At 42.2% G+C, this 6,431-nt stretch overlaps 2 protein-coding genes across 2 annotated transcripts in view; both read right to left on the bottom strand.

Annotated features, from left to right (window-relative positions):
• LOC116693080 (secretagogin) overlaps positions 1–819 on the bottom strand; it is a 14,816-nt gene extending 13,997 nt beyond the window's left edge. Inside the window, exon 1 of the mRNA XM_032521773.1 lies at positions 403–819. Coding sequence (XP_032377664.1) covers positions 403–472 — 70 coding nt within the window. The 5' untranslated portion in view covers positions 473–819. The remainder of the gene's footprint in view (positions 1–402) is intronic.
• Positions 820–4,192: 3,373 nt separating this feature from the next.
• The window catches only part of carmil1 (capping protein regulator and myosin 1 linker 1), a 66,170-nt gene continuing 63,931 nt past the window's right edge, over positions 4,193–6,431 (bottom strand). The window contains 3 exon segments of the mRNA XM_032521180.1: positions 4,193–4,692; positions 5,911–5,975; positions 6,048–6,138. Coding sequence (XP_032377071.1) covers positions 4,565–4,692; positions 5,911–5,975; positions 6,048–6,138 — 284 coding nt within the window. The 3' untranslated portion in view covers positions 4,193–4,564.

Raw genomic sequence — 6,431 nt, 5'->3', positions numbered from 1 at the left:
GTTGTTATTTGTGATGTTCTATACAGTAAATGAGCCAAGGCGTTTGAGTTAGAAGAAATTAGAAATAGCAAATTAATCTTTTCACAAAGTCTCTCTATTGCTGATCTTTAACTTCGGAGATAGAAATTCTTTATTGATGACATGTTAATAAATTCATTAAATACGGAGAGTGTAATATAAAACAAAATGGCTGACCTTCAGGAGAAGTCTCAGCCACGCTGTCCTGTAAAAACGTGCATTTAACCAGCCATTATACCAGAATTATATATTTGTTGTACAATTAGCAGAATTTTCCATAAACCGGCGGTTAAATGTCTCCTCTCTGCGCTCACAGCTGCCAGTCCGTGTCTGATCACATGATTCACGTCCCACTGACCCCAGAGTCCTCCGAGCTCTTCTTACCGTCGACGTCGAAGTGTTGCCAGATCTGTAAGAAGCGCGCAGCGTCCAGGCTGTCCAAGGCGCTGTCCATGGTGCTGAAGACCAGTGCAGAGGGACAGCTGGGGACCACAAAACAGATGGAAAAGACGTCTTCCACGGACGCACAGGAAGAGGACGGGGTATCCACGGGACTAAAGAGTATAGAGGACGTGGTGTCCACTGGAATAAAGAGTATAGAAGACGTGGTGTCCACTGGAATAAAGAGTATAGAGGACGTGGTGTCCACTGGAATAAAGAGTATAGAGGACGTGGTGTCCACTGGAATAAAGAGTATAGAAGACGTGGTGTCCACTGGAATAAAGAGTATAGAAGACGTGGTGTCCACTGGAATAAAGAGTATAGAGGACGTGGTGTCCACTGGAATAAAGCGTAGTCTGAAGTCAGTGAAATGAGACTAAAGAGGGATTCAACAGCTTGTATATGAAGGAGGGAGGGAGAGAGGGAGGGAGGGAGACGGAGATGTAAAGAGAGAGGGAGAGATGGAGAGAGCGCGAAAGAGAATGAGAGAGGGAAGGAGGGAGAGAGGGGGGGAAGAGATGGAAAGAAAAGAGGAAAGAGAAAGTGGGAAGGAGATGAGAGAGAAGCAGAGAGAGGGAAAGAGACGAGAAAGAGAAGGAAAGAGAGTGAGAGGGAATGAACGTGAGAAAGAGAAGAGAAAGAAAAGAGAGGGGGAGAGAGAATGAAAGAGAAGGAAAGAGAGGTAGAGGGAAAGAGAAGAAAAGAGAGAGGGAAAGAAGGGATGAGAGAGAATGAAAGGGAGAGAGAGAGGAGAAAGAGAGAGAAGGAAAGAAAGACAGAGGGAAAGATTGAGAGAAAGATTGAAAAAGAGAGGGAAAGAGGGAGAGAAAAAGAGAGAGAGGGAAAGAAAAAGCGATGGGGTGAAAGAGGGAAAGACATTTTAAATAAATGGAGAAAGAGAGAGAAGGAAAGAGAGAGAGACAGAGGGAAAGAGAAGTAGGGAGAGAGAGATTGACAGAAAAAAAGGAGGAGAGAGCGTCTGAACGATAAAACAGAATTTATTGGTATGAACATACAGAAATACAGAAATATTTGACAGCTTTATGTCACATTTCCAGGCTTTCCACAATAAAACACATTATTTAACACAATAAAACACATTATTCAACACAATAAAACACATTATTTAACACAACGTTTCAAAAATATTTCCCAATAAAATAACAACCATCACCGCGCAGGTTAAACAGCACAATCCTCTCTTAATAAATCTTAATAAATCCCGATGTTTCTGCTCATGATACCATATAGAAATCCCAGAGTGTGTGCATTGTGTCTTTAAACCTGATATATTTAATGCACAGAGCCACACACACAACAAGGTTAGTACATATTTACACTGATACATAAGTGCAGCAGTACATGATTACATTTATTTTTGGGACTTAATAACGCTGCTGAAGCCAACATGTCTTCTGTGGAAAGAAAACCACGGTCATTTATTGCATATTTGAGCTCTTTCCTGATGTGAGGCGTCTGCAGTATTTGCGTCTTTAGACGCTTTAAGGCACCAATTTGGATAAATTCGACCTTTTTAGGAGCTGGTCTGAGTCTCCTGTCGTTATAACGTCGGAAACTGTGAATCACGGTATTTCAGACATGCCTTGAACGCAGCATTTACTCAACCAAGAGAGTTGGTTTTCTGCAGCGCTGAAGATTTTTTGCAGTACAAAAGAAATACGCGTAGAACTGAAACTGGACTACGTTATGGAGCGTCTTGGATTTTCAAAATAAAATAAATCTTAAATCAAGACCCACTTACTAGCTTTTCCAGGGCTTTCAGCCACATGTCAGACAGGACTTGAACGCAGCGTTAACTGCGAACACTTGTTTTTACAACGTACGAAATATCGTCTTGATTTTGGAATCATTAGTTTGACAAAATAATCTCAAATCAAGGCCCAATTATTAGCTTTTCCAGAGCTTAAAGCTTCAGTGCGTAACTTTTTGATATTAATGAACGTCCGTCATATTCAAGCCGTTGCAAAAATGAGCTGCTACAAAGCTAAGTGCGCGGCCACAGAAGGCTTGTATCATGTGGACGATAATAGAATTCCTGATGGGGGAGACAGAAACTACGCACTGTACCTTTAACAACCACATCTCACGATTGTCAACAGGTACACAGGGCTCAGGGTCAAATTAACCCATTTTCCTATATCAATGTTCTTTTTAATTCCCCAAAATAACATGATTGATTCCACACAACGCTCTTTGGCAAGTACACATCTCTACTTTCATTAATTTTGGGTCTTATTCAATTTTATAGCATTTGAAAACAAATGGAAGTGTTTTTGAAATAGTATTGAGTAAAAGTTGACATATTCCAGTCTGTGATTATCATCAACATCCATTCCTTTAATTTTAGTCTCAATAATTCCTAATTTCTGCTTCTCTAACTCAAACATTAGGTATAATTTCCTAAAAATGAGGTTTGTTGACCATAAATTCCAAAAAGAACTGTAAAACTAAAGTTAATAAGTCAGTGTTAAACATCCCAAAAAGTGACAAACATTGAAAACAGGGACAAAAACAAAAGAAAACGTTTAAAACATTGATTAAAAAGCGTCAACACTAGCGCTGATTTTTAATTTTGACGGGAAGACAACACAAGGGGGAAAAAAACTAACTTTGGCAAGTAATATTGTAAAGTTATTAGGGGAATTTTGACTGTATCGATATTATGTCCCACCCCCGTATAAACCTACTGATATTTATAATATCGGGGCTTTTTGTTTGTTTTTTACATGGTCAACTGCAATGCATGTTCAAGGCAACGTTTCTCATCCTCTGGGTTTCCCTTAAATGGAGAAAACACCTTTAGCAGCTCTTAGCTAGTCTGGTTAGCATCGTTAGCATCATGAAGCGGGACTTATGATCGTGCCGAGGTTCCATGCAGAGCTTTTGCCTCTGTAAGTGGCCTGAAGTGTATACTTGTGCATTGGTGTGTGCTTGGATCTCTTCAAGGGAATAGCAGGGCCGCCCCCCCCGCGTGTGTGTGTGTGTGTGTGTGTGTGTGTGTGTGTGTGTGTGTGTGTGTAGAAGCGAGTTGGAGAGTGCTGTGATTCTTTGGAGGCGTAGCGACTCTAGAGTCATAGAGAGAGAAACAAAATGTCTCCCCGGTGCTTTGTGACCCCGGTGGGAACCCTAGAGCAGCAGAAGTTAACCCTCTCCTGGATTTCATGTGGTTTACGGAGAAGGAGAACCAGGAAATGAGAAGAGGGGAAATGCAACGCTACCACGACGCGACCGAGCGACGTGAAGCTACAGGTTTCAAGAGGTGCACCTCGGGCTACGACGGAAGCATGAATCAAGCTCAAGCAGCCATGTTCCTTTAAAATTAAAAGACAAAAAAGTGACTAATTTCTTTCAGTCTCAATGTCAGTTTGAGCTTTTGAGATATCAAAAAAATGAAAATTTAAAATATAAAAACATTTGGCTCTAGCAGCAGAATTCTCTTTGGTTTTTTTTGACACTTTCTTGTTGTTCCTCTCTCCCAGTTTCTAATTTGTGGACAGGTTACGGTTTCAAGAAAAGGAGCGAATGTTAGCAGGATAGAAAAAAAAAAAAAATCTTGTTTATATTTTGAGTCTTACCTCCAGAAGACCTGCTGGTAGAAGTCGCTGACTTACCAGCAACAGAACAGAAAATACAGTAAAACCAGACCTCCTCGGTCTGGACCTCCTTAGAAGCTCAGACTCCTTCTCCTCAGTGCTTTGGACAAACTAACCTTTTTTTTTTTTTATATAGCTGGACCTGGTTATCTAAGCAACTACGGATTGTCTCTGCACCGGAGCATCTGGCGTGTCTTTATGGTCCCATTAGAGCTGTTGACACAGACGGTAATGGAGCCGTTTTGGCGTCCATTTTGGCCGGACAGCTGACCCGAGGTCTAAAACCAGAACTGAAAACAGCTCGACACGTGTGAAATACTGTACAGTGTCTCCTCCGCTTACATGTGCCTCTGCAGGAATTGTTAAAAAAAATTAAAATAAAAGATAGGATAGGATAAAATCAGTGTCCAGTGTGTCTGTGATTGAGCTCCTTAAGGTTTCCCTGGCGACAGCCGAGTGGATTTTAGAGACTGTAACACATCTGGCGGGCGTCAGACCGGAGGGCCGGCGTCGTCGGACTCGTCCTCTGATTCGCGGTCAGACTTGAGATCAGCGGTCGGAGATGGACTCCCCTCCACAGCTGGACTGAGATCAGCGTCTGCCGGAGATGGAGGCCTCACTGGAGAGAGAGAGAGAGAGAGAGAGAGAGAGAGAGAGAGAGTGAGAGAGAGAGAGAGAGATAAGCCCATCTAATAATATTATGTTAATGTTCTGTCCTGCAACACTGGTATTGGGTTTTCTGATGCTTTTTGCAACAGTGTTTTGAAGTTCATGCCAATGAAGCCCCTCGAACTTGAATTGAATATGAAAGGAAGGGGGGAGAGGAAGGAGGGGGAGTGAAAGCGGAGAAGGAGAGGGGAGAGGAGGAGAATAGAGACAGAGGAGGGAGATGAGGAGAGAGAGGGCACAGAGATAGACAAGGAGCGGAGGAACGAGGGACCAAGACAGGAGAATGAGAGAAGGGAGAGAGGGCAGCGGAGGGGGAGAGGAGAGAGGTAGAGAGTAGCGAAAGCTAGAGAGGAGACGGAGAGAGGAGAGACAGAGCAGAGAGAACAGAGAGAGACGAGAGGAGAGAGAACAGAGAGAGAAGGAGATGGAGAGAGAGAACATATATAGACAGATAGCCGAGAGATAGAGGACAGATGGAGAGACCAGAGAGAGAGAGACAGAGAGAGACAAGAGAGAGCGAAGACGAGCGAGAGAGAGGAGAGCGAGAGAAGACATATATATTATAGATTAGAAAACAGGCAGTGGTGGAAGAAATATTCAGATCTTTCACTTCAGTTATAGTACTAATACGACACTGTAGAAGTACTCGGTTACAAGTAAAAGTCCTGCATCGAAATTCTTACTTAAGTAAAAGTTTCATCAGGAAAACAATGTGTGTTTAATTGTCTAATAGTGTCAGCTGTCTGTTATATTGTTGGCTAGTTTCTTTCGTAATAAAACATCAGATTCCATAAACATCACGTGCTTTGTGTGTAAACATTTTAATTTGTAAAGTAACTTGTTACTTAAGTTGTCAGATTGGGACGTGGTGGAGTGAAAAGTACTAGATTTCTCTGTGAAATGTTGCATGTACGTAGGGAAATTAAATGATTTAAGACCTAGAGCACAATACTTCAGCCAAATTAAGATTTTTAAGGCTTAAAATTTAGATATTGAAATATCAGATGTGTTAAGACCCAGTGAAAAGCCGGTATAATGAAATATGTATTAGATACTTATCACTAAAACGTGTAAATGAAGTAAATAGGCAGAGCAGACGTTCTGACATGTAGTCCGAGCTACATTAGGAACAGGTGATTTAGAGGGACAGGGCTGTGATTGGTCGAACCGTAGGCGGGGAGGGACTTGGTTCGCTCCCGCTTGTCCTCCCCTGCAGCTGGAGGACTGGTGGACCTCTCTAGAGACGCTGCAGCTGAAGGACTGGTGGACCTCTCCAGGGACGCTGCAGCTGGAGGACTGGTGGACCTCTCCAGAGACGACCCCGGTCTCCCGCCGGCGCCCAGTTCAACAGCTGGACCCGGTGCCTCGAATGCATCGCCGTCCACGGGAGACTCAACTGCAGACGACGAAGAAACGGAAACACTGAGTATGTTTACATGCACTACATGCACACCACCCTCTCTTATGTTGTCCAACCTATTCATGTTTGCAAATCTGTCACAGTTTTATTTCCTTCATATTTTCTTTTTATTATTAATATCTATCTCGTGTTTTGTTTATATTGTACTTTTTATTACTGTTGCTAGTTGAGATCTTCTAAAAGTTGCTATTTCCTTCCTATATTTTTATCTTTGAACTGCGATGTCTGAATGTTTGTACTTTTATTTGTTATAAAATGTAAAAAAAAAA

Source organism: Etheostoma spectabile, chromosome 7, assembly GCF_008692095.1.
Source record: "Etheostoma spectabile isolate EspeVRDwgs_2016 chromosome 7, UIUC_Espe_1.0, whole genome shotgun sequence".
Taxonomy (NCBI): domain Eukaryota; kingdom Metazoa; phylum Chordata; class Actinopteri; order Perciformes; family Percidae; genus Etheostoma; species Etheostoma spectabile.
This window is presented reverse-complemented; position numbering and strand designations above follow the sequence as displayed.